The sequence below is a fragment of the Pararge aegeria genome, chromosome 11, assembly GCF_905163445.1.
Source record: "Pararge aegeria chromosome 11, ilParAegt1.1, whole genome shotgun sequence".
In the NCBI taxonomy this organism is placed as follows: domain Eukaryota; kingdom Metazoa; phylum Arthropoda; class Insecta; order Lepidoptera; family Nymphalidae; genus Pararge; species Pararge aegeria.
The window spans coordinates 11,046,352-11,073,871 of record NC_053190.1 but is presented as its reverse complement, the minus strand read 5'-3'; the positions used below and the strand labels follow the sequence as shown (position 1 = coordinate 11,073,871).

At 35.0% G+C, this 27,520-nt stretch overlaps 2 protein-coding genes across 3 annotated transcripts; one reads left to right on the top strand and one right to left on the bottom strand.

Annotated features, from left to right (window-relative positions):
- Positions 1 to 2,305: 2,305 nt before the first annotated feature.
- On the bottom strand, positions 2,306 to 16,840 carry LOC120627549 (non-lysosomal glucosylceramidase). 2 transcript variants are annotated; one of them, XM_039895554.1, is made up of 17 exons: positions 16,653 to 16,840; positions 16,395 to 16,574; positions 15,887 to 15,975; positions 14,809 to 14,989; positions 14,095 to 14,257; positions 12,537 to 12,663; positions 10,556 to 10,831; positions 9,622 to 9,742; positions 9,370 to 9,495; positions 8,292 to 8,402; positions 7,945 to 8,059; positions 7,282 to 7,411; positions 6,066 to 6,393; positions 5,195 to 5,410; positions 4,486 to 4,701; positions 3,216 to 3,445; positions 2,306 to 2,632 (listed from the first exon to the last, which is right to left on the bottom strand). In XM_039895554.1, the coding sequence occupies exons 2-17, from the start codon at positions 16,547 to 16,549 to the stop codon at positions 2,400 to 2,402; spliced, it is 2,817 nt and encodes a 938-aa protein (XP_039751488.1). In that variant the 5' UTR covers positions 16,550 to 16,574; positions 16,653 to 16,840; the 3' UTR covers positions 2,306 to 2,399. The 2 variants fall into 2 exon arrangements, with proteins under 2 accessions (XP_039751488.1, XP_039751489.1); XM_039895555.1 differs by having other exon boundaries at positions 6,252 to 6,393.
- A 1,555-nt stretch (positions 16,841 to 18,395) lies between these two features.
- Positions 18,396 to 26,865, top strand: LOC120627270 (kinesin-like protein costa). The gene is made up of 6 exons (XM_039895191.1): positions 18,396 to 18,853; positions 19,332 to 21,259; positions 21,334 to 21,552; positions 23,522 to 23,655; positions 24,704 to 24,824; positions 26,303 to 26,865. The coding sequence occupies exons 1-6, from the start codon at positions 18,577 to 18,579 to the stop codon at positions 26,420 to 26,422; spliced, it is 2,799 nt and encodes a 932-aa protein (XP_039751125.1). The 5' UTR covers positions 18,396 to 18,576; the 3' UTR covers positions 26,423 to 26,865.
- The last annotated feature ends 655 nt before the right edge of the window (positions 26,866 to 27,520 follow it).

The window sequence follows — 27,520 nt, the reverse complement described above, 5'->3', positions numbered from 1 at the left end:
AGACAACAAAATGCTGTACGTTTGTTTACAGTAACAGAAATTGATAGAGTGGGGATAGAATGAGCATTCGCTCGTTTGATGAAATCGGTTTGTAAGCGAGTGCCGAGGATCAAACTAGGCTATCACCGCTTCTCAAGCGAGAATTATCAAGATAGATTTAAGATTAAATTATCCTTGTGCTTGCTGTTTGAATAGTTTTCCAATGATCCCCCACAAGCTTATTTTAATATACCCATGTATTTTGAACCCTGTTTGTGATTGAAAGTTCAATATTTATTTGTATCTTTTATAATTTTCATAATTTTTGTTATTTTCGCTTTAATAATTTGCTTTTTCTGTGGCTTTACTAATTGGCTTTTTTCTGTACGACCGACGGACAAACGTACCAAACTCATTCGCATTTATCCACCTAAGGTGTCTACACATTAAAGCGAAGACTTGGGGTCGATGGGACAGTTTGAGGCGTCACATCTTGTAATAAGTTACAATCAGAAATTCACCAACACCAAGCCGCCGGCATTTTTGCTGTCTCGACTTGCCGGCGGCTTTTTTGTGTTGACTCGTCAAGACTGACTTCGCTCGGTCAATTATTATGAGCATTTAATTGAATTTAGATATTTGATCTTTATGATATTGGCAAATTATAGATATTTTCTTAGAATTAATATATGCGATGAAATGCAAATATTTACAATGCAAACCATAGGTACAAATGCTTTCATGGACGTAAATATTTAATGCAGCCCTTTCGGATTATTCTAAGTAATGTTAAATTGATGGTGTATGTTTACCGTCTATGACATACTAACACAAATATACAAGGAAAGGTATACTAAAAAGTCACCAATGAAAAAAGTAACAATAATAATAGGATAAATAATTATATTTCAAATAACGTATATTTCAGATTTCATAAAAACATAACTTGAAATAAATTGAATAAATTGAAATAAATCCCTAACTGTAATCGCTTTAACACGTGCATGTGTGCGTTTGACTATGTGTTCACAGAATTCATTGTTCCGCTTTATGTGCGTGAGTTAATATAATTTAATCTTTTTTTCTGTTGCCATAGTAGCCCGTGAGCTCATTCGATTTTTAAAATAAGTATACAGCCGATGTTTTATTTGTCAGTGCATATTTTTTATTTTTAAAAGTTATTTCCTAGGAAATAGGGATATAAAGAACAAATTTATTTTATTATGATGACCTTTTGATCTAACCTTTGTATATGAAAGGTCTAACATTGCATTTGGGATAAAGTTGATAAAATTAATTTCATAAGAAAACTCAAATAAGTAAGGACAGCCACATAATCTATCAAACATTATTGTAAGATATATACCATCATTTCAAATGAGACATCTATTTTATAACTTCATTCTTGCATTCTACTACTCATGGTTCTACAAATAAACATAGCATTACGTCAGAGTAGTTTTTTTGCTTTACCAAACAATCCCGAATGATTTTATAGATCTTAATTTTTCGTTTGAAATTAAACTTTATTTATTTTATTTTCTTATTGTTTGTGTAGTACTTTTGTTTTGTTTAACTTTTTTTGTATCATTAATAATTATAATTTGGTCTTCAAATCGGTCATTGTAGTAAAAACTGTGCACACCTTGAAGTGGTACACTGATTAGAAACAAAATATTCTTAGCATTGCCCTTAACTTATTGTGAACAGTTCTTAGTGTTCCGTTAATAAATAAATTAAAATAGTTTAGCCGTATTTTTTCATTTACATTTGAGAGATGCTGTTAGTGAAATTGTGACAAATTACTGCATAACAAGTCTGACGTTACGCTACGTTTATTTGTAAGGCACTTATGAATCAAAAAAAGCTGGTAAACGCAGACTATTAAAATTACCGGCCCACCACAGAGCACGGGTCTCCTCCCACAATGAGAAGGGGTTAAGGCCGTAGTCCACCACGATGGCCTATTGCGGATTTGTGGACTCCACACACCTTTGAGAACATTGTGTAGAACTCTCAGGCATGCAAGTTTCCTCACAATGTTTTCCTTCACCGTTAAAGCGAGTGATGACTTAAATCGCACATAACTTAGAAAAGTTAGAGATGCGTGCTGGAACGAACTCGGCCCCCCGAAAGGGAGATTCGAGCTTCTGCCCAATGCGCTATAAACCGCTTCATCAAAAATTCATCAAATAATGGCTGTACGTTTACACAATATTAATATTGTCGTTTTAAATCACAAGAACTCTTACTGAACTATGATATTCAAATAATTGATTGTTTAACAATATAATTTCATGATATTTTCACGTAAAGAAAAACAAAATCACTTGGCACAACGTATACTTTTGTAGAGGTTTGAGAAACATTTTAAATGTTGCTTTTTTAGTCTTGTATTTGGAAACAAATATTCGCTAGCACTATAAGTTGCTTTCGTTTGCGAGGTGAGGTTGACCGTTGTTGACCGGTGCGGGGGGACAGGGTCGGGCCAAGATGGCCTGGTACATCGACCATATCGCCAGTGGTCGCATGTAGGCAACGGATCGGTGGTTGCCGTTCTCGTACAGAGCTTCCGGCGTTTCGAACGCTAGGCCCATTTTCATCAATGTATTGTGCAACCCACCCGCTGTTACGAAGGCTTGCTCGTGCATCCCTGAAAACGATTGAACTGTTTCAGATTTCCAAAAAGACATACTATCGTACAGGAAATGAACATATTAAGTAAGTACAGTATATTCTGAAAATTTCAAACTGAGGAAATTTGAAAATGAGGAAAACATTATTGTATACCTAAATGAGTAATATTAAATAAAATATTGTTAAAAGTGCGAGAGACGCGTTTGGCTACGGTGTCAAATACAGTTCCGGTCACTTAATATAAAGTAATAATTTTAGAACAGGTAAAATAGATTAAATTTGATCAGGTGTTAAAAAAACTGGAAGTGTAAGTAAGTGAAATATGTAAATTTAAAATAAAAAACTCCGACTTTCAATATAGTGTACATTATTGTACTAGTCAAGCCATTTCATTTGATATACATACTGAGTGAGTTGTCAAGAAAATGTTATACGCCATTTTGTGGTGGCGGCCATCTTGATTTTAAAATTTATTACAGTGCACACACGCACGCACGTTGTTTGCGAGAGCGTCATAGCAATACATTTAAAATTTATAGAAAAGGTGATTCAAAAGCAACCGATTCAATAATACAAGTAAAAAATTTAACAGTAGGTACCTTCATAAATCATAACAGCGGCAAGTCCATAAGTGACCCCAGTCCACACCTCTTCGCTTTGTAAAGCAGTGGTGTCGACATGTCCTCGAGCTCCTCTAACAAAACCATTAACTGCGCCCATACGACCGTTTAGGAAACGCATCACGTTATTCTCGTATATCGTATTTAGGGCCTTCTTAACGTTCTCTTCGGGGAACACTTGATCCGTCCAACCGGAAGCTCGAAGGAACCTTGAAGTTCAAACGTTTATGTATTTTTTTCACTTGACTGCAATTTTACCTGATGTTAAGCGCAGATGGAGTCTAAGAGGGTAGCGGGCTAAACTGTGCGGTTTTATTAAATCCATACTCCTGATCGTTTTCTGCACGACATCGTAACGTAACAGAACGCTTAAATGCTCAGCGACACGCCTTTGTAGGTTGGTCGGTTTAGCTACGGCCCAAGCCTCCCACCAGATCATAAATCTATACAATCATTAACAAATGTCTAGGGAGTTTCTTCAGCCTACAGATAAAACTTTACTTGACAGAAATAGCATACTTTATCTAACCACAGATAACGCATCGAGCTTATTCGAGAAGCAACATATTTTTCAGTACTGGGTGTTGTCAACATTTAAACTCGTCTTTGGGAATATTTGAACGACCAAAGATCATAGCTCTTTTTTTTCATCTCATATGATGAGAAATCAGTCTTAAAAATTCTGCAACATAAAGTCTGAATAACTCTGTCTTTCAAAACATTTATGAAATAGTTAATAAGACTAAATAACATCTTAGTAAAAATAGTATTAAAATTAACAGCGCATTTAGCCATCAATAAATGTTACTATAATTTTATACTATCTATTAAAGTGTTTTTACTTACACTTGGATGAAATATCAAATTTTAATATGTTATTATAATTATGAAAATTAAGCTTTAATTGAATTTTAATAAACTTGACTTTACAATTAATAATTGTTAAGTCCTTAACAATTATTCATTGTAAAGTCAACATTTATTGATGATGCTCCGGTTTCGGAGCGAAACGTGCGTAGAGGGTACATTGCCGAGGATCTGTTTGGTGTGGACTATACGGATTGAAGAAATTATAAATTAAACTATACAGATTCGCTTGCTGTTCGCGGAGTGTAGCAAATCAAGCTTAATTTTCATAATATATTAGGGATTTCCGCAAAGTAACGCCTGCTTCTATCCAATATGTTTTTATAATTATATTTGATCACTACGATTATATTATCATTATTTACATATTCTTCATACATACCAATGTCCAGCCAACTGATCTGCCATCACCACATCTCTGTTAGAAGGCTTCGTGTCAAATCTATAAAATGAGCCATTCCATAATTTGTTTTCCAAGGAACTTCTAGCTTGCTCCAACAATTTGGCAAATTCTCTTTCATCGTCTTCCAACTTGAGGATACGTGCCATTTGATGTACAACACTGATTGCTGCTACCCATAAGCCACCGCAATATGCGCTAAAATGTTCCAAAAGAAATAATATCCACATACTTAATCTAAACAAAAAAAAACTAAGTTTTCATTAAAATTAAACATTTAAGTATTGTGTTCTAAATCTTGTGTATACCTTTACTTATATCCGTTTTAACTAAACCTATTAATCGCCTAAATCGAATGATGTCTATAGAAAAATAAACGTTACACCAAATCTTAGGTGATAACTATTGGTGAAAGGTAAACCAAGGCTACCTTTCACCAATAGGATATGCCAAGGAATATCCTTAGATTAGGCGTTCTTCTTCTTCTGCTTGCGTCTCAGGTTCGCCGGACCCCTGTTGTTACGTCGACCGGTATACAATCTATTGTGGCGTAGATTAGGCGTTACTTATTACGTAGTTAGTGAAAAGGGGCATAAGTAATGGCAAGGATATACTACAAGATTTATAACTTTACAATTTCTTTTGTTATAAGTTGTTAGTGTTAGGTCTTAATAAATAAATAATAGTTTACCTTGGTCCTGTCATAACCCAAGCATCGTACGTCTGGTCGGGAAAACCACCGTTTTCTATTAATCCATCACCGTCCTTATCCCACTCAAGGCCACGTCGTAACAAGGCAGCGCACGCTGGGTACAAATCCGCGAGGTACTGTCGAGAATCCCACACAGCAACGGCAGGTTCCCGAGTTTCAACCTTTTCTCCACACTCCTCTACCACTTCCGAGCTTCTGGATAATATTAAAAACGAAAATAAAGTTGGTACAAATAATATGTGGCTAGGACACCCATTAAAACACGTATAGCAATCTAGCTCAGTTGGTCTCGTACAGCCATGACGAGCCAAAAGGATCGATGCCTGGATCTCCCTGATTGTTCTTAGAAGCCAGATCATTTCTGACCAAGGGTTCGAAACGACACTTTCAAATTGGGCTACTCAAAACGTTGTCGGCCAAGCGCTACGTATGTAAACGTATTAGGTTTACGAAACTCTTAATTCTATAGTCCAAACTCAAATTGTTGTTTGTTATGAGGGGAAATAAGCTGATAAGTCTTATTTAAACCTATCAGACAAGAGAAGACTTTAGAACAGTTAAACCTGAAATCCTGATTTAGCTCAATCGAAAAAAGCTTGGTCGCTCGCAAGAGTGCATTTAACTCTTGTTCAATTTATTACGGACAGTATACCTATGTTACTTTAGGGTTCATATAGAAGCTAATAAGAGTAGGTAAATTTCGAACGCTATATTTTGTCTACACATCCATATCATTTGAACATACAACTCCTGAGGACTAAGTCAAGGACAAAGTATGATACTGACAAAATACCGTCGATTTGTTACATCCAAAGACTTCTTCCTCCATCCTGTAATTTCCAAGATTTACCTGTACAGCAAATTCAATATATCTGCCATGCCGTTCGGTCGGTCCATCGGGATAGGAGACGGTTCCGGGGACAGGTCGCAGGACTCATCGGGCGATAGGTCGGTGTCTGCTTGGCCGGTAGATCGCGAGTACAGATCGTCTTCGGTTCCATCACGGACGTCGTCTATGAAGGCCATGGAACGGTACCTCTCGTTGCCGAAAGGCGCGCTGTACGCCCGCAGGAGGCGATAGTCACGCATCACTTGCAGTATGAACTTGAGATTCAGGTCCCGCCATTCGGACACGTCGTGTATGTTGTACGCGTTTATTTGCGTGAATGGGAGGCCATCTGAACGCAAATAAAAAGTATGAGAATCCTATATCGATTCTTAGTAGGACTTTGAAGTGTTTCTTGCAAATATTGATCGAATATTAAATGATCAGGGGGGAAGAATCGATTCTCTCGATTTAAAGTCGCATAAATTCCAGTGCCAGTGTCACTCCGTCTGACTGCTTCAGGGTGACAGGTTCAAAGTTTTACAAACTACGCGGATACGCATACAGTATCGATAAGGGTATAAAATAGCGATGACGATATCTTGCAAATCTACCCCTTCACCGATAGGATTTACTGGTTGGTTAAAGATATTTTGAAAATTATTATACTCCGCTAGTGCTCGCGGAGTATAGCAAATTAAGCTTAATTTTCATAATATATCATGGAATTCCGCAAAGTAACGTCTGCTTCTATTCAATTTTTTCACGAAATGCTGCGGACTGAAGTTTGAACAGTCTTCTTATGCAAAACTATTTTCTTTATTCCTCTACAAGTTAGCCCTTGACTGCAATCTCACCTGGTGGTAAGTGATGATGCAGTCTAAGAGTGTAGCGGGCTAACCTGTTAAGGAGTATGGTAGTCATACCCCTAATCGGTTTCAACGCGATATCGCACCGGAACACTAAATCGCTTAGCGGCACGTCTTTGTCGGTAGGGTGGTAACTAGCCACGGCCAAAGCCTCCCACCAGACGAAACTATGGAATATATGACCGTACCGTATACGAGGAAACGGGACTCCATTTAGACCTTTTTCTTAAAATAGTGCTTTGGTTGAGACAAGGTTATTTCATCTTGTGATACAGTTTGACATAAAGACAAAGCATCTGTTATTCTAGCTATAAGTATAAGAGTAATTAATAAAACCGTTAAAAATAACCAAGAAAAATTATATAACTCACCCGGGTCGCCCAAGTCGTGAGGAACAGTGTCTTTAACCTTAAATTTACAAGATTTTCCATCGTATAATGATTGTCTCAGTTTAGGGCTCTCTAACGCTATCGAGTCGCGGTACATATATTGCAATACCACCTGAAAAAAATAATATAGGAATATATATAGGTTAGCTTTGTATTAGTGCGTATGCGTATCCAAAAGAACTTACACAATACATTCATATATTTTTGGAACAACTTACACACGAACACAACTTACAACTTGCCGTGAGGTGACATCAGATCAAAATATAGTTGTTAAATTGGGCCTTATGTAAGCAGTGGACTGTTACAGGCTTTTGATGGTGATTGATGACACACATATGTGTGTTTTTATGTTATCCTTTGTACTTCGTTTTGATATTATTAGACGTTACATTTAAAAATAAGACGTTGCATTTAAAAGATCACTTTTAGTGATAAGGCCGCCTTGGCATCCAAGTACTAAGTACTATTACTGATTTTATTGTGTTTTTCCTATTGTGTTGAGTTGCAATAAAGTTTTTCTATTTCAGTCTATTCTATTCTATGTACCCACATTTTTCTTTGCATTTTTTAATTTCTGTCTGTGAGAATTGATGTTTCGAATTGACACAATTTAATTGTTGGGTGAAAATACAAACTACTTACTTGTAAATTAGGCCATAGCTGTGCTAACGCGAAGGACGCATAAAAATGAACATCATATGTGTTGTACATCCTATACTCGTGTCCTTCCAAGTATCCGAACACACCGAATTCGTGTCTGAAACATTTAGAAGACATTACTACAGTGGCCTTAGTACAATATTCGTTCGCTCGCAATCGAGCAGCCGCTTTCGAGGTTTACAACCTGTATCGTCAAAACAAAATGGACCTAATATCACTCGTTTTAGAGCAGGAAATCCCTTACTTCTGATTTATGTTTTTGAGCCCTAGCTGATGAATTGCATCCAATTACACGTTACAAAAGTTAATTGTACAAAGTTATAACATACCTTGGGTCAGTCTCAGGGTATTCATCGGACACATCGAACCAAATCGTCCCACCGTCTGCGATGAAATAAAGCTCGTTCATTAAGGCACTTTTTAACCAATCAGGTATGTTACTGAAAATTAAAAATAAACAGTTAGAACTACAAAATTAGAAGGAATATATGCTATATGGGCCTCATAATAAGGCTCAGAGTGCGATGGAGAGAGCTATGCTCGGACGTGTTCAAATCAGAAATGTGGAGATTCGTAGAAGGACCAGAGTTACCGACATAGCTCAACGAGTCGCGAAGCTAAAGTGGCAATGGGCCGGGCACATAGTTCGGAGTAAGGATGGACGTTGGGGTCCCAAGGTACTGGAATGGCAGCCCCGAACTGATAAGCAAAATTCAAAATTCAAAATTCATTTATTTCAAGTAGGCCTAACATAAGCACTTTTGAAACGTGAAGTCTGTCTGTGTGTACTGACTCTACCACCGGTTCGGAAGGTAGATTCTACCGAAAAGAAGCCGGCAAGAAACTCAGAATATGCTCTTTTCCAATATCAACAATTTACATTTTACATTTTAAAATTCATTTTTCTATCTTGTGACAGATGAAAGCGGAGCCGGATGCTTCCAAGCAACCTTGTCATTAAGAAATTCATCAATTGTATAATAACCACGCTGTAATAAATGTGTTTTAACACATTCTTTAAACTTAAGAATCATATTATAAAAGCGTATACTCAATCCCACAAATGACTTCTGCCTTTCGCAGATGATATGCCGATGTCACTAATTTATGTCCATTTCTTGTAAGTCGACTGTTTATATCCACTTTTTGTTTATAAAGATTAATATGTTGTCTTACAAATACTATATTGTTATAAATATATTGTGAGGCTAGGCTACCGTAAGTATATCTACAATATAAGCGCAGCGTTGGTCGACCCACAACGAGGTGGACAGAGGACATTAAACGCCGTAGTAGCAGCTGGATCCAAGGGGCGCAGAACCGTGGAATTTGGAACTCCCTATATGTGTCCAGCAGTGGACGTCTATCGGTTGATATGATGATGATGATATAAAATACATCAGGTACCTGTTGTTTAATATGGGATCCTGCCACTCCGAGAGTTGCTTTTCCCAATTCTCGTAGTTCTTAAGCGCGTAAGCGGCTATGCTGGGACCTGCTATACCATCGCTACCAAAATACTTCGTGTAATATCTAAAATTAATTAAATAAAAATTATCTCATCTCATACGACTGCTGGCTTCACCTAAAATGTGTGGCAATATATTTTGAGACTTAAGATATAAGCTTAACATATTGTATAGCGTTAATATAAAATACCTTTTATGTATCTTTGAGTCCTTATATTTAATGATAGGCATATCCCAGACTAGACAAAATTCCGCTGAACCGCATCCCCCTGGGTCTAAAGATATTGTGCTCGACAGTGCTATAGAATCATCTGGAAAGAACGAATAATTTTTAGCTAATAAAGACTTTTTGAAAAAGTAATAAGCTACTGTAAACCACGTTATTGCGACCCGTATTTACAGGGAAATCAAAGCTACGCAAGTTTATGTGCGTTCACGGTTGTGAGAAAATTACACGCAACAAAAAATGCGACTTCATTCTCGAAGAAAAAACCGCGTACTCAAGTTGGATGTTTGGATTCAAATGTACAAAAGTTTTTTTATTAGTAATAAGTCAAATATCACGGTAAAAAGTAGGCCCATAGATTGATTGCACTTATGATGCATGCATACCTACTAATAATATAAATGTGAATGTAAGTTTGTTTGTTACGCTTTCACGCGAAAACTACTCAACTTTTCTTCATGAAACTTTTTATACATATTCTTGGAGGTATTAGAAATAACATAGTATACATTTCATTGAAAAAAAAATAGTACGTACGATAAAAAAGTGTTTGTGAAAAAATCTCAAAATCTCATATTCATATATGATATTGGTGTATGTGTAGACTATGCAGCAGTACTACGCTGCTTCCCAATATTACGCGGGCGAAGCCGCAGGGCATATCTAGGTGAAAATAATGATAGATAACCATATTCGTAATCTTAAAACTTAAGCTGCGAGAGTTCCGAACGCGTAAGCTTTTTTTTTTTATCACCATATCACATTGTCCATTAAAATTATTAAAAGTGGAATCTGGTTAGAGCAATAATTCACACCCCACCTTTTTTATCGTAACCGATATACACTTTAAACTATAAGAGGAGTTTTAAAAGGGGTAATATTTGCTAATATAACTTACTTTTGTAAATCTTTTTAGCTTTTTCCTTTCCGTTCTTATTGTCCATCACTTTCGCCGATTGATTGTGATCAGGTTCTAGTTTGCCATGTTTTTTTAAGCACTCCCAAACATAGCGGGAAGTTTTAGCCGAGTTCCATAGACAATAGGCGTCGTGGATGGTCTCGCTTTCCTGTTTCTTCTTTGCTATCGTGAAAGTGCAAGGCTGGTCTGCTATTTTCTGCTCTAGGGTCACGCCGCATGTATGCTCCTCAGCATACCTTTCTAAGTCTAGCTTACCTGAATGAAATAAAAATTAAATTCAAAAAAATTCAAAATTCATTTATTTCTAGTTGTCGTAATATAAGCACTTTTGAAACGTCATTTCTGTCTGTTTGTAGTGACACTACCGCCGTTTTGGAAGGCAGATTCTACCGAGAAGAAGCCGGCAAGAAACTCAGCAGTTGCTCTTTTCCAACATCAACAATTTACATTTAACATTCATTTTTGTATCTTGTGAGAGATGAAAGCGGAGCCGGATGCTTCCAAGCAACCTTGTCATTAAGAAATTCATCAATTGTAAGCTCGCTGTAATAAATAAATGTGTTTTAACATTTAGTGTAACAACTGTCTAGGTTCACTAACTACATATTAACAACATCGTCATCTGCTAAACAAATGTCACCCTTGTTAACTTTAAAATTGGCTAAGTAGATATATAATAAGTAACAGTATAATTTAAGTAAGTAAAATATATATTGCTTCAACGGTGAAGGAAAAGATCGTGAGGAAACCTGCATGCTTGTGAGTCCACCATAATGTTTTCAAAGGTGTGTGGAGTCCACCAATCCGCACTGAGCCAGCATGGTGGACTACGGCCTTAACCTCTCATTGTGGGAGGAGACCTGTGCAATGCAGTGGGCTAAGATAAGTAAGATAGCGGTGATAGCCTCGTCGGCATGGCTTCGGCTCCCATTACGGGTAGCTTGACGTCTTTATCCCTTATTCCCGCTGTTGCAAACCATTGGTCTCCAGAACCCCTATCAATAAAATATACAAATTCATATCTTTTTATTTTACTTTTAGTCTTATCCCTTGCGATAAAGAACTAATTCATAAAGCTATAATATTGTTATTTAACAGTCTACTAATACGAAATATCGATAATTAAACACCTGCAGTATTTCCCTATTAACATTAAAGCTAATTTTCATGCTATAAAAGGCTCTAGCTTACATAAAATAAAGAACAAATTCGATCGCTCAGTAAACATTACAATAAACCATTGATGCTTGATAGTTGATAATCAATTCGATAATCAACGCGGTCGTTGTTCGGTATGTAATTAGCATATTTCGATTTACGTGTAAATATTACGTTATCAAGCGTGCGCTTTGTAAATACACATTACACATCATTTGTAACTAGGTTGGGGCTTCGCCAATTTTCGAAGGATTATTTTCGTACGCAGAAAATAAACAGATTTCTTGCATTGTTTAATTGCTGCAATTCTATTCGACATTTTGATTTTGAAGTAATAATAGAATTTTGTTATACCTACGTCGAAGCTCAGTTGTAATTAAGGATCCCAATTGTCTCGTCTCGTTACATATAACGTCATCATGATTTTATTAATATCAGCCTAATTCATGTACTATTAAATAAGAGAGGTGGCGGAACGTCGGTACCGTTACAGTGTTTTTTTGCACGTTCTAACATTTGAAAGATATGTCTCCCTCTCAGAATGAAATGAATAGGCCGAAGTCCATCACGCTGACCAAGTTTGAGGTAGTAGACTCCACACGCCTCTGACGTTATGGAGAACTCTCAGGCATGCAGGTTTCCTCACGATGTTTTGCCTCCAAGTGATATTGAATTGCTTAAATTAATAACGCACATATCTCCGAAAAGTTAGAGATGCATACCGGGGATAGAACTCATCCCCCCTGAACTCAAGCCGAAAATAGCTGCTTTTTTGTGTGTTTATTCATTGAATAGGACTTACCAATATTTTTCTTTTTATTTGGTTCTCCCAGAACCTCTGTCCATGTAAAAGAAATGCTGACGTCGCGATGTTCATTGCAGACATTTTTAGCTGAAAATACGAAAACGGCACACGGCAAGCTGCTGTCCTGGAAAGCAAATCCCATTTTATTACGAATTACGTGGCATTTGGCGCGTATCGAAAATGCTATTTTTGAGTAAAGTAATCTGCACATAAAATATTTGATACTTTTAGTATTAGTTACGATAGAAAGCCTTAATACCTACAGTTATTTCATGATTAACATAACTATAGGTATTAAGGCTAATGAAGGCATCTGGGTCTGGGTCTAAATCTAAGGGTCTTTATCTCAATATTGCGACCAACATGTACGCTCAAGCTACTCTATACTACTACTATAGCAGGTAGTACGGACTTTTACTCAAAACGATCTTTAACATTTTGGTTTAAAAACAAGTTTCAATAAAATCACTAAACTATCCCTATATATATCTATGTGAAAGTAAGTTTGTTTGTTACGCTTTCACGCGAAAACTATTCTTGGAGGTATTAGAAATAATAAAAATTACGTAAGAAAAAAATGTTTGTGAAAAAATCTCAAAATCTCATATAAGACTATAGGTGTAGACTATGTAGCAGTACGCTGCCTACCAAAATTACGCGGGCGAAGCCGCAGGGCACATCTAGTAATCAATAAGCTACAGTAAAGATAAATGATTATGTCAATAAAATCGCTTTTCAATTTGTTTTATAATTTACACAGGTATTTTTTTTCTATTTATTAAAACATAGGTAGTTTACACTAAAAATTACACGAATGATTGATTGTTCACATTAAAAGACAGGTCAAACAACGCATTTTTTACGCATTCAAATTATAGTAAACTAATTTACACAAAGGACAACATAAAATACTACGAATAAAAACTGCGATAAGTAGGTACAATCTGCGAGCAATTTTTGTTTATTCGAAAAAATCAACTCTCTTTTATTTACAAAACGAGCCAAATGAATATGAATACAATAATAGTAGACTGTGCAACAAGGAGGGTAAAGGTAATGCCTTACAATAGATATATTCTGAGTGTAGAAAGTGGTTTAGGGGCGCCTAGAACAAAGAAACCACTTCACCCTGCGTTACTACTTAAAACTATGTCCACACCTCGTGATTAATTTGAACTGCACCACAATAGATATAACGTTTCGGGGAAAAGTATTGGTAAAGAGTCGCATTTGGCGGAATAATTTCTTCGAAAATGGGATATTTCTTAATTATAATACAACACATAGGGGATGATTTTGTAATGGATTTCAGTACAATATTAAAATTTCGGAGCAAAAATACAGTATAATGTGACACGGTCATAGATAGATTCAAGGCGCGTAGCTTGTGAAACATGAAATTGTACACTTTATAAACAAGTCACTTAAAATAAATCAATCTCAAATGAATTTTTATGTACCCAAGGACATTAGTGTGAACGTTTGTGTCATAGAATTGAGAGTGATTCATTCTAGTACTTCATACATTTATACTCAATACATTACACAAACAAACCTTATAATTATGAGGTATGACTGGTGTTATCTGGCGACAAACTAATTTTATGCCGTATTTTGTGAGGTCGTAAGTAGTCCAAGCTCTCGGATATAATGCTGTGTATTCACAATCGGACCCATTTAGGTTCCATTCCCATGTCTGAGGTGCTTTCTTCGGTTTACTACAACGAATAAAAAGGTTGAGGATTTTTTTAGAATAAACTTAAACTGAACATTTACTACTAATAAAGTCAAAATCATCCTACAGCTAGACCATAACAAATTTAACTGTTAATTTGATAAAATTATTCACAATTCAATGGGTCATTTTTTAAATACGAATACATCCCCTTTATTATGATTTAAATTAGGCTGTATGCAGCGAACGATGCGGGCTGTACGTCGGTTTACCCTGGCGCGCGAAATAAAACACCTTCGCCTCAAAAGCAATAAAAGTTCTGAGAATGTATTTAAGGTTTAGCTAGTTTATTTTCTACCAAGTGTGATGAAACTCGGCGTATGAAACGCGTATTTTTAATACACACTCGGCTTTCTTATCGCCTCGACTGTAAAATGCAATTTAAGCGTACTTGATGTACTATTGTGTATCACTGGCAAAAATTAAATTCAAACTTTGTCTATATCTCAGCTGAGAATACAGTATTTGATCTGTAGTAAAGCATATAATACTATAATAATGTATTGTTAGGACAATAAAAAGGAATTAACTTACTTATAAGTAGATAAAACTGACTGGAAAATGGTATCTTTCTTGGCATCCCTAATGTTTATTATGAACTGGCATTCAGGGACTGTGACATATTCATAAAGGCCAGGATACAATTGGAATCGGCAAAACTCCCCTTTAAATCCCCTGCCAATAGTGCCACCCCCTATGCCTCCAATCGGACAACCTTAAAATGTCAAGAAATAAACAGGTTGTTTGAAGCAAGATTACTATGGCACTTGTTCAATCCATATTCCATCTAGAGAATTTCAGACAATATTAGAATATATTGAAGAAAATAGAACCTTATGAGCTTTTGAAATTGATTAAAAATTTAAATTGGGGATAAAAAACAAAACTGGTTGTTAAGAGTTAGTCTTAGTCTTAAGAAAGTTTCTTAGGCTAGGAAGCTTTAGTTATAAGTTAAAAAAAGTTACCATTACCTCACAATAATGTATGTATAAATGCTTCATAAGAGCCTGTGATAGTCTACATGAACAAAATATTTTTGAATTTGAAATATTTGAATCAATTATTGTCATTCTCTATATATAATCTTGAAAATATAACATAATGAGAATGATTGTTGTTGGAAATAACAATAGCACAACCTTGTTTAATTACATACATACTATAAAAAAAAAAACTTTTGTCTAATACAATGTCCTTCGAAGGTTAAGTCGTAAAATTATGGGCAACAGCTATGTAAAACAACTCTTTCTTACTACTGACAAAAATAAACAAATACACACTAGACGTTTTTAATACTAGTATATATTTATACATTCTTTACTGGTCGATTATCGATTATACTCTAGGTTTATCGAATAGGAAAAATTTAAATTGAAAACTTCACAAGGCAATAAAAAACTTATTGTAATAAAATAAACAGCTCATAAATTGACTCTACAATTAGCTGATAAAACTATGAAAACTTCATAATGTTGTTTTTAATTGTAGTTGAAATGAAAATAATTTTTGAAGAAGCTAATTAGTATTTATTAAACCTTGATAAATTAATATAAAATTTAGCACATATGTATCGTCAATTAGTCATTAAATATAATGTATATAAATAACTTACCATACATCCTCTGAGCAGAAATCATGTTAACATAATCCATAATAGGCTTTCGTTTCTGCATTCTCTTTGCTAAGTAATATTTAAGATACCTAAAAAATAGTTTGGCTTTCTACAGGTATCCAAAATAAAATATATTTAAATGTACTTTGAGAGCCACTTGAAATTCAATGAAGATTAGCCCCAGCTGAGTTGACTATGGGCTCAGCTCTCAGACTAGATTTAACAACTATACATTTTACAGCTATAATCTACTAAAATATCCTCAATGGAAGCTTATTGGAAGATTGAAAAAAAAAATCTATTACAAATAGAGAGACAGGGCACTTAATATATTAAAATGATTTTTCATAATCATTTAGCAATAATATAATATAATAACTACTCATGGATTACAAAATAATGATTTTATGGTGGTCAATGTAGCCTCACAATAATAAAAGAAATACCTATATAAAACGTTTATATTCAAAAAAATGATGTCTTTTAATTTTATATCATAAGTACTAACCTTGCTGAGAGAGGCATCATTTCAAAGATTTGCTTCGGTCTGGGTATGATCAATTGCTTACTCTTAAGCGGAAATTCATGATTCAGCAGGAGTTTCAGACCATATCTTGATGGTTCATCAATATCCTCATGATCGCCGGCTGTCTCGATTTCCATATTTGAAAGTTACAAATAAAAATACCTACAAAGAACCACATACATTGCGAAAATATATAAGTATATAATAATTGATAATATGAGATAACAAACCAGATAGTACCTTTACACGAATAAATAAAGTAATTTTCCTGTGGATATACACTGTTTTAAATTGAAGTTTTAAAATGAAGTTCACGGATCGTACAAGTAAACTTCGATATTCACTATACTCAGTAGTGGAGTGGTGAACTCCCACCAAATATAAAACGACTAATGAAAATTGTAAAGAAAATCCTGAAATGTTGTATTTTCGCCTCTATATGTATTTGACATTTGTCATAGTATACATACGTTGATTTTGAGTTGTTTTTTGGCATGTGTCATTTGTGACTTGACATTTTATTGCAACTTGACACTTTACAGCAACATCCCCGTAGAACAGCCCTAAGATATTGTATCATATTACTATGTGGATACTATAGTTCTAAACTTAACGTTCACCATCCTGTATTTGTGGTGCCAAGGGGCATGATGACAGTAGCAAAGAATCGCTTAAATATTGTATTGTTCTAATGAAAAATGATAATGTTATTATGAGTATTTTTATTTAATTAAATTCTAAGTGAGATTGGCATTTATTTTCAATAAATGAACCCTTATAGAGCAATAAAAGGGTAACTTTTTAAGGTTAGGGATACTACTAAATGTTTGAATCCGTGTCCAGGCCAATTAGACCCATAAAAGGTTGTAATTTGTTTTTATACAAACCTATATAAATAGGTTTACGTTTTGTTTTCCGAGGCTGTTTAGCTTCATGTTTTTTTTATGCCAAACAGTAACTAAATATTAGTTATCACGAGGTACGATTCTCACTTTCTTTAAGTTTTTACATTAAACTGCAACAAGTAGCTATCCCCATGACAGGTGGAACGCCGAAAGATGTCACCTAGGTCAATAATCTCGGCACTTGATTTTGGGTTTGCAAAGTATTTTGCAATTTGAAACTATTTGCTCAGTTCGTAGACTGAGTAATATTGTATTACTCACTCTACGGCTCAGTTGCTCCTTTTGTGTTAACGTAATAATCTTTACGAATGGAACAAGATCTTCTCAGGCAAGAAAAATCGATTTATAAATAATCGATTTTTCTTCAGAAAATAATCGATTTTGTTATATTAGTCGTTTGTTTCCATTTGCCAATTAATTTCAAAATAGACGACATACATAGTATATCAATAGTTTCGTTAATTAAAAATAAACAACAGAAATAGCAAATTCATAATCAACACAAAAAGTAAAGTTTTTACGATCAAATGATAAAAAGTTAAAATTAAAATGTTTTTCACATAAATCAACAAAATTAAATTATTCAAAAACTAGAAATCTGTAGGCAACAAGTTCAGGAATAACAGCTCGTTTGAAAAATAAAGTTTCACCTACGAATCATTTCACATTTGGTTGGCATATCAACCAAATGTTGGTAAAAAAGTACAGTTCGTTGACTTCATCTAGTGAATTAACTGTATCAAAAGCACAGAAGGAATGCCACCAGTGATGCACAGATGGCGTTAATGTAATATTATGGGGAGTATTCATTGGCAGTTCGCGTTCCGGGTTCTGGGCCAAAAAAAGCAAACTTAATGTTGGGGGGTTGAAGATAAAAACTCAATAATATAAAAAAAACGATTTCTAATCGATTATTCATAAAAATAAAATCACGTATTAAAATAGATTTTTACTTTTAAAAAATAGATGTTTAACCCATTATTTCCATAATCGATTATATTTTCACATCCCTAATCTGGGATATCTGTGGATTGTTAGTTGTTTAGTGTTTGTATCTTAGGTACAAAAATAAAAAACATTTGCCTCGTTTACTAACTTTTACTTTAAATAATAAATTCCTTATTAAACATTAAACACTTAAAACTTGACCTAAAAGGAATTATGAGATTCTTGAAATAATAAACGTGTCACAGTGAAGTACAGTATGTGAGCAGAGATTAGAGGGTTTGTAATAAAATTAGACGAAAAAGAGCTCGAAAATGGATATACCAGTCCAAATAGCTATTCGGCTTAAACCGCCCAGCCTTGCCGACTCTTTACAGTGTATATTTAGCAACCCAGTAACCCAAATTGTTATAACGGAGAGTGGCCAAACCTTTCATGTGAACAGAGCTTTACCAGTGGACTGTACTCAAGTCCATCTGTTCAATTCATTTATGATACCACAAATAAATTGCTTTTTGGATGGCTGCGATACATCTGTTATTGTTTTCGGACAGCCTAAGTCTGGAAAAACTTACACCTTATTTGGACCAGGTAAGATTGTACTTGTATTACTATTATCCTTTGCTAATTAAATTTCCCACTGCAGGCTTCTTTGATAGAAAGGGGGTTTTAGAAAACCAATGTGGGTTGGCAGAGTGTACAATCAATATCATTTTTTACATCTTAGTATTAATAAATGGGTCCTGGTTAGTATTACTTTAACTTGCTACAAAAGGCATGTGAGGCTGCTTTAAAATTGTTGAAACACAATACATAAATGACATATTTAAATCTCAACCTCTCCAGGTAAGTATGGTATGGGCGTAGACTCATAAGTTACTATACTATATAAATTTTTTAAAAAGTAGTATTTTTAAACTAGTTTTCAAGGATAATTTACAAGGTTACTAAAATTGCTAAAAAAAATAATCTGTGTTTTTTGTACAAGACCCTTCTAAGTTATGTATTTATAAATAGTTTATATTGATATGAACTGTTTTAACTGAATTAATTTTAATGTTTCTTTCAGGTTTTGAATGTATACATAGTGAATGTGACCAAGGAATAGTTCCAAGATTTTTGTCAGAAATATTCCATAGGCTGGGTCAGCTTCCAGAAAGAGAATATATATTACATATAACATGGATGCAAGTAGTGAATAATAACATCTTTGATGTTTTGGGCGCTGGTTTGGTGAGGTGCACCAATGTCGAGGAAGCTTTCCAGTATCTACAATTAGGTTGGCGACAAAGATGTCTTGGTAACAACCATACAGTTTTTACTGTCAGTATGGAGCAAAAATGGGTGGGAAGTAATGGTATACTCAACCACAGAATGTCTACAGCAAGTTTTTGTGACCTGGCAGCTTATCCTGAACCAGGCCTATTTGCCTTAGAGAATATTATAAAAGAACTAGTGGCTGGAAACCCACCTAAACAAATAAACTATGATAGGTGTATATTAACTGCTATGCTCAGAGATTCATTTGGTGGAAGAGCATTTACTTGGGTCATAGGATGTATAAGTACAGAGCCTGATGATTATCAAGATACTCTCAAAATTCTTAACTTATGTTTGTTTTGTAGAGGTATTAAGAATTTTGTAACTGTAAATTTATTTGCTGACAATAATACTCCTGTATATACAGATAAAGCTGTTATTCCAACAGATAATGCATTTAATTTACAATTTGCCACTACACAGTGGATAAAGTTAGTATCAAACGCTGAAGGTCTTTTTAATAAAATTTTACAATCCAAATCTTTATCTGATACTGATATGAATCAAGTAAGCGAATGGCTTTTTTTGAAAGCTGAGTGTGATGAATGTTTGAATAGCGATATGACAACAGACAATAAAGAAACAGGTACTAAACAAGGTTTACCTAGAATAGCAGAGGACACAGAGCCAAGTGAGCCAAGTGAATCAGATGTTGAATCTGACAGTGAGGATTCAGACTCTGAAACCGTTTTCCAAGATAAGCTTGAAAAGTTAATGGAATATTTCAGAGAAAAAAATGATCAGCAATTTGCTGAAAGATGTGAAGAATACTTGAACCATATTGATTCTGATGATATTACAATATCAGAAACCAGTGGTTCCCAATCATTGCCCATCATGACATCACAGTCAAATTCTGGACGTAGAAGGACTATTCAGCCTGGGGAAAGTATTTCTGGAGCTCAGCTAGAACTCCTAAGAAAAGTGGCTGCCAAAGCAATTTCACCCGAATCTCAGAAAATCATAATTGAATCTCATAAGAAAGAAATAGATCCAGAACCAAAGTTGATTGAAAGAGAACTACTTAAGATGATTGATTCTCCTAAGATGAATGAAATATGTAAAAAATACAAAATTACTAAAGAAAAATATACACAAAAACAAATTTTAGCTCGTAAGTTATCAAAGGAGATTAGCAGCAGCCAAACACAGTTAAAAGAATTAATAAATCTTTGCATAGCTAAGCAAAGATTGATTGATGATCTGTGTAAGACATCACAAACACGCAATAAAGCGTATACAGAAAAGGTTGAATATAGCTTTATAGATCATGATACCACAAGAGAAATCAAAAGGCATGAAACTAATTTAAAAACTTATAAGAAACAAATTGAACAAATTAAGAGGCAAATTAAAAAGGATGAAAAACGAAAGAATACTTTAGATATAGAACTCCTTAAGGATAAGTTAAAGTTGGATGAGCTCTCTGAGTCTTCTGTTGATACAAAGGATAGAAAAACCCATTCAATAAAACATTTTACTAATAGGATTACACAATTAGATAGTATTTTAAAGGAAAAAGCCAATGATTTAGCGAATTTAGAATTATCAAAAGAAAAAGAGTTATTGTTACGTAAGGAGATTAAAAATTTACGAAAAACCAGAGAATGTTTGCATGAGCAACGTTGTAGTTTAGGTCATAAGCGAAAAATGTATAAATCTCTCTCAGACTCTGAGGTACGATAACCATTTGACTAATGCTATTTAACTTGCTAATATTGATTTCCGTTTAAAAACAACTTTGTTTCTAGGAGCGCAAGATACTTGAATGTGAAGAGGCTATAGAAGCAATAGACACTGCAATAGAATATAAGAATAACTTGATATGTGGCAAGTCACCCTCAGCATCTCTGTCTGACTCCCAAGATAACAAGGACTCCAGGAGCAGAGGGGAACAGATGCTAATGGCAAGACTCGATAAACTGTCACATGATGAGATGAAGACTTTATTATATAGGTATTTTCAAAAGGTAAGCAATTAGTTTATCAGTGAGAAATAAAACGTCAAGGTCACTGGTCTTCTATAATGAGAAGGGGTTAAAGCTGTAATCCACCACACTGGCCCAGTACAGATTGGTGGACTCCACACGCCTTTGAGAATATAACTAACTTAACTCTTAGGCATGCAGGTTTCCTTCGCAATTGATTTGGGCTTTGACAAATAAACACACAAAATTTTTGGTATTAGTGTGTGGGTGTTTTTATGTGGTTGGGTGTGTGTGTGTTAAACCACTGTCATAGCCCAAACTATCAGCAAGTTGAAATGGCATTGGGCAGGCTATTCTAGAATGGAGACCACGAACAAGCAAGTGTAGTTTGGACGCCCTCCATCATGACGGACCGACAACATAGAGTGCCGGAGAGGGGGTGGATGACGACCGGGTGTGGTTTTCGTTGCGTGCGTTGCTTGGGCTGAAATTTTAACGACCTCCCTGCGCAGCGGTTAGCTCTGTGAATTTAAGTAGCAGGTACCGGGATCGATTCCGTGCAGGGGCAATTTGGGAATTTATAATTTTATAATTTTCTCTGGTCTGGTCTGGTGGGAGGCTTTGGCCGTGGCTTGTTACCACCCTACCGACAAAGACGTGCCGCTAAGCGATTTCTTGATCCGGTGCGATGTCGCGAAACCGCTTAGGGGTATGACTACCGTACTCCCTAACAGGTTAGCCCGATACCATCTTAGACTGCAACATCACTTACAACCAGTTGAGGTTGCAGTCAAGGGCTAGTAACTTGTAGAGGAAAAAAAAGAAATGACAATGATGATGATGTTGATGATTGATGATTAGTGTGTGTGTGGTATTAATGTCAAAAATAAACCTTGAATGTATGAATGAATGAATATACTTTTATTGCACACCACAAAAAGTACATAAAGAAAGAAAAGTATAACAAAACAACGTATTATCGCTTCATAGCGATTTCTTCCGGGCAACCAATGGAAAAGATAAAAAAAATCAAAATAGAATAGAATAGTTAGGTGGTGCATATATACATATACCCATAAAATAAATATTTCACTACTTAAATAAAAATATATAATCTTAATATATATAAATCTCCTGTCATGATTTTTATCCGCGATGGACTCCTAAACTACTTAACCGATTTTAAATTAAATTGGCACACCGTGAGCAGTCTGGTTCAACTTAAGAGATAGGATAGTTCTATAAATGAATGGATGAATGAATACACTTTTATTGTACACCAAAGAAACAAAAAGTAGTTACAAAGATATAAATACAATCAAGAGAGTACAATTTGGTGGCCTTATCGCTACATAGCGATTTCTTCCAGGCAACCTATCTATTTTTCTATCTATTTATTTTATTGCAAATTATTTGTCTATAATTAATTGACAGTCACATGTTATATATATATATATATATATATACAACATATATATACTACTATACTCATTTAAGGCTTAGCGATACTGAATACTTTAAAAACAAGACGAAGTCTCGGGCAACAGCTAGAATATTATAAAACAATATTTGTAACTAAAAACAAATAAATAACTACCTTTATAAATATAATATATAAAAATGATATATACTTAAAAATACTATAATAAATTAAATATGAAACAAAATAAATAAAATGAATAATCCTTGCACATAAATAGTAAGAAATGAAAAAAGAGAATAAGGGAGCAGAAGAATTGTGAGAAAGCACCTTTAGGATAAGTTTCCTTGCAGTGCGGAGAACTTCACCTGGGCGACATGCAAACTCAAATTTCTCCTTTAAGTAAGGCGGAGTAGAAGGATGAAACAACACAGTAGAGAACAGATAGAATATGCAAATTCCGGCGAAGTCCCTTGTTTGTTTGCTTGGTAGAACAACACACAGTAGAGAATAGATAGAATATGCAAATTTCGGCGAAGTCCCTTCTTTGCTTGTGAGGATCGCAATTGATGTGGTAATTTTATTAATTAGGTGGTAGATTTGCGCGGGGCTTGTGCGGCCTTGGAAGCGGGTGCGGCCGAGGCGGCGGAGGAGGCCGCGGCGTGGAGGGCTCGGGCCGCTGCCGCCTGGCGACACACGCAGCGCGCACGACCTCTACCGCACAGGTAAGCAGAATCCTCATTCAGACAGTGCAGTGCGTTGTGTCCAAAAAAATATGTGTGAGCCGACACAGGACGCCTGCAAGATGTGAAACATCGATATTGTTTTCTGGAAGTTATTGCAGATATTGCATAATGAAATTACAAATTTGTTCCACAAATAAAAATAAAAATACAACCAAATGGATAACCACTCGTTTTTGTAAGTCGGTTAATAATAATTGTTTTTTTTTTACAAAATTAATATTCATTTTTATTGATACATACGAAATAAAAAAAAATCAATCATATAGCGTGGCGAAGCGTCGCCACGGCCTGTGTCACCACTCCAACAATCAGGTTTACCCTCCGGGCTCCGCCTATAGATGTTTCACATCATCAGTGAAAACGCCCCGCGCATTTTTTACTTTGCACCCTAGCACTAATAACTATTACTGTTTTCCTTGTGTTTTCCCTATTGTGTTGTGTTGCAATAAAGTTTTTCTATTCTATTCTACTTCCAAACTTTTTTCAATTTTCACATTTTATGGTAAACGCTTAAAACATTAGAGGTTAAATAATTACTGTCATCTGATAAATGGTGTGATGTGACTAACAGTTTGTTCGAGAAACCATTCTAGATTAGAGTGGTTTTTAATGCTTCAATATTAGTCGTGTACACGTTTTCTGCATTTTCTTAATTCTGTGGTAATAACACAGCTGTAATCCTCGAATTAGCGTAACCGACAATTTTTCATAGCCAACATATTATATTTTTTATAATCCATAAAATTTTTCGCCACACTCTCACTCGTTTTTATCGCACATCCTAAGGTTGGCTGGTAGAAAATCTTTTAGCATTAAATGCTTGTTTTGTAAACCGTTTTTATAGGTACCTATAATATACTTTTAATGTTATATGTATTTACACACCACCTATATATCATTTATGTCACTGCCATTTACGCCATTGGCTGCCTGAAAGAGATCGCTATGTAGCGATAAGGTTGCTAAAATAGCGGGTTCATGCCAACGCTTGTTTGCAAAAATTTAATACATCATTGTTTTCGGATAGGTGTTTAGATGGAGGTAACGCGGAGCAAGCTCTGTCGTTCGGTATGACGACAGATTCAGAGACATCAGATGACGCCATGCGGTTGGTCGACCGGGTTCGGCAACTAGCTAGATACCCACCGGTAAGATATCAATTGCTTATAATTTGACGAGTAAGTGTTAAAAACCGAACTGGACTAGTCCTCCGGTTTATTGTATCTTCTTCATAACCGTACGATGCCTAGTAGATGCCTAGTATTAGAAGATTAGGTTTAATATAACAGAAAAAAGTGCAGAAAGCCTTCCCGAGATACTTTTTCAAGCGCTGCTATGGCTATTAACCCTTGATGTACCCAACCAAATTTATTTTTGGTTGCTTAGAGTTCAACTCCCTGGAGGTTAGACGGATTTGCGACCAACTAAAAATAATGTCACGAGGAGATGTCGATGCTCCAGATATTCATAACCAACTGTGTTGTATATGTGCCCCAAAAGACCTTTGTTTACGAAAAAACTAATTATTCACGGCCCCTTCCTGTAACACTGTTGCGCGAAGGATGGCACCTTTACCGCGTTAATTGTGCTCTTGGATAGCAATGCTGAATGGGATCTATTCCATGACGGGTGGACAGCATTGTTCCTTGAATTGTTGAGGTACTCTGAGAATATTGAATGACCTTGACTTCAATATTCGCAGAGTTCACTAAATTACACTTTATTAATATCATGTCTTTTATAATGTTTAATGTCATCTTTCATTCCCCCCTTTGCCTTACAGTTATCCATAAATTGTTTAGTTCCATCTAGTTAGTGTAAGTGGTCCTGACGTACTAACAAGATTTAAAATAAATAAAAAAATGCCATACCTCATATCATGGTTGTGGGCGATCATGTATGAGCTACCATCTTTTTCTGTATCTTCACTTAGCAGGTGTGATTGCACTCAATTGTAGTAGGATAAAAGCTAATGACACTTTGTATAACCTAACGGGTTCGAAAAAAGGTTGCAAGATTCGTAATTCAAGTTTCATCATAAGTCTGCTTTGTATACAAAGCAACACTGGAATCTCTAAACAGTTTCTTCCTGTACGCATATGTTATATATACAAAATATATAAATACAAACAAATTATGCAATACATAGTTAGAGAAAGTGGCAATTAAATCTGAAAACTCAAAACATAAAATATGAGTATTCCCTCTAGGTGCACAAACGACAGATGTTATGTGGATAGCCAAATAACATAAGGTACATGTTTACATACTGCAAATTCATTTTCGGTTTGAGCCTAAATGTATTCTGTTATTGCTAAAATATTCACCAACGAAGAATTATTTTCTTTCTACTTTTAAAAATATCGGCACCATGTTTTAAATAGTTTTGCATATCGAAAGATAAGGCAAAACCAATAGTACGAATTGAATTCAATTCAAAAGCTTCATCCATAACCCTATAAAAAAGTTCAAAGTATCGATAGTGTTATCGACATCCTAAATAGTTTAAGTGGTATATGATCAAACTATCAATAGGTTTGCATCATGTTTAAGAATAAAAATGTTTAGATAATGTAAGCTTCTGATGGTTGGTTCGATGTTTTATTTAATATTACATTAATTTCAGGCTCCTGTGATTCCGAGACAAAACTTGAGACAGCTGATGCCAGCGACAAATCTACCTGTAGCAAAAGTTACAAAGGAAAAGAACAAACTGGTGATTGTACAGCAAAACAAGAAGAACTGATATCCGGTTATCATTTTATGTTTATTTCTCAATATCATTTTAGTTTTCTCTATTTATTTCTTGTTAGTCCTTCTGCTTGACCAGACTAACTTAATCATTAATTCATTTAAAGTTTAAAATCTCTTGCGCCTTTTGAGGCATTTTGCTATCAAGTTTAAGCATTGTTTACTTATAAAATATTTCCAAATTGCTAATACATTCTACTTCTCTCGTTATCATCTTAGGATAGTTGTTTCAATTCTGTAGATTTTTTGACATACGCTATTTCATATACGCACAAGATGTTGTTAAAGTAGGATATCATACCTTGCCATTGAAGACAAGTCAATATAAAACGCTCTCTCTTGCATATTGGAAAGAACCCACTAACTTTTCTCACGATTATATGAAATCAATCAAATCAATCAAAATCAGAATACACTTTATTGTACACCATTCACAAAGCAATAACGAATACAATTGAAAGAAAGTAAAGTTACAATAGTGATAAATTATTATGGAACAACCATTTTTTACATATTGTATCTAACTAGTTTACACTATAAACACTTAAGCCAGTTTGAAGTTTTGCTTATTTTAAGCAAGCCATGTCAATTATATTGCAATAAATAGTTTTCTGGGTTTTGTGGGTGATTTTTTCATACAAGTATTGTAAGTGTTCATTGTGAGAATAAAAATGAATAGCTTTTATTCGTAAAAAAGGCATTGGTAGGCCATGCCGTTTTTATGTAGGTGTGGCGGCCGTTACATCAAGAAAGTCCTATAGTAGAAACCGCGAACAAGCAAGAATAATAATCGGTGAAATACATTGATGTGAAAGATGTGAACGTAGCCTAGGTTGATTGACCTCTCCTTTTCAATCTCAGAGGAGGTGTGCATTATCTTGAGTTTCTTTGAACCCGATTACATTGGAAGTAACTCATTTAATTCGCGGTCTGATGGAGCGTTCCCGAAGACGAAGAATACTATCCAATGAGCATGCCAGAGCATCGTCAAATCAAAAACTAATCACAGTAAGCAGTCAAGAAAACCGATCTAGGTCCATTATTTATCTGCGGCTAATGACGTGAGTTTCCTTATTTTGCTATTCTCTTGGTC